General features: G+C 35.0%; 1 protein-coding gene across 1 annotated transcript; it reads right to left on the reverse strand.

Annotated features, from left to right (window-relative positions):
* Positions 1 to 14: 14 nt before the first annotated feature.
* LOC117100571 (dexamethasone-induced Ras-related protein 1-like) lies at positions 15 to 331 on the reverse strand (the record flags this gene model as incomplete). The annotated part of the gene is made up of 1 exon (XM_033240346.1): positions 15 to 331. A coding segment is annotated over one exon (317 nt), but the record flags the coding sequence as incomplete, so codon positions are not given.
* Positions 332 to 1,130: the final 799 nt, after the last annotated feature.

The following is a 1,130-nucleotide window of genomic DNA, read 5'->3' on the forward strand; positions in this document are numbered from 1 at the left end:
CTGGAAGCACTAACCTTTCGATGCAGTGACGGACTCATTTCACTGGGCATACGTGCATTCTCAAAGAGATGTCGAAACAGTGTATCGATATGAAGGTTTTTCTTGGCACTTGTTTCCACAAATGAGCATCTTTTATAAGAAAAGGCCTTTTTAGCTTCCTCAGTGGTTATCTCGCGGTTGGGATGGTCACTTTTGTTGCCTGCAATTACCATTGGAACAGCCTTAATGCCCTTGTTGGCGCGGAATGTGTCTACAATATTCTCTCTCAAACGTAATACCTCATGGTACGTGTCTCGGTTGTCGATGCTGTATGCTAGTATAAAGACATCACCTGTAATGTGATATATAAATTCAAAATGACAAATACAATTTAAACACATTTCTTACATAGTAGATGTTAAGCTTTTGTTTTGTTCTCATCTTTAATTTCAAAAGTAGGTCTACTTTTATTTAAGGAACAAATATTTGAGACTTAACGTGCGACTATAGTAATGATCATACCATGGAGGTATAATTATACCTCCATGATCATACTAAATTCAGTAATGACAAAATGTTTGTGACGATTTATCGTCCAGACGCGTACACAGTTCTGGATTATAATAATTATATCGTAGCCCCATTACCTTTAAATTTCTTAGAATTATTGGCATATTTTGAGTTCCTATTTATAGGCCTACCCATTAAAATATCGTAAAATAATAATTTTACAATAAACACAGGTTTAAAAAATATTGGACGAGGAAGTGCCACGTACAAAAGCAACACATTTGAGAATTCATTTTTCAAATTAAATTAGTAAAACACAGTGAAGAGGAGCAGCAGAGATAGATAAGTGAAACGTACCACTTCAGGGATTGTAGCTGATACAAACGCGTATATTATGTTCACTAAATAATGGAATAAAAATATTATAAACTGATCATGTTAATCACTAAAATTAATGAATACGTGACGAAAACATTTTAACATGTATTGTATAATCCATTAGAAATACTTGCAGCATTTGGTCGACTTGGCTTCACAGAATGACTAAATGGTACATCTGGGTGGATTTATAGGGGGTGGATGGTAGTCCCCAACCTTAACATGTTAGAGTGCTTTTTTTTTGGCCAGCAGCTTTTCTTCTT

The sequence above is a fragment of the Anneissia japonica genome, unplaced genomic scaffold (assembly GCF_011630105.1).
Source record: "Anneissia japonica isolate Jap-2015-1 unplaced genomic scaffold, ASM1163010v1 scaffold309696_len1130_cov461_single, whole genome shotgun sequence".
Taxonomy (NCBI): Eukaryota; Metazoa; Echinodermata; class Crinoidea; order Comatulida; family Comatulidae; genus Anneissia; species Anneissia japonica.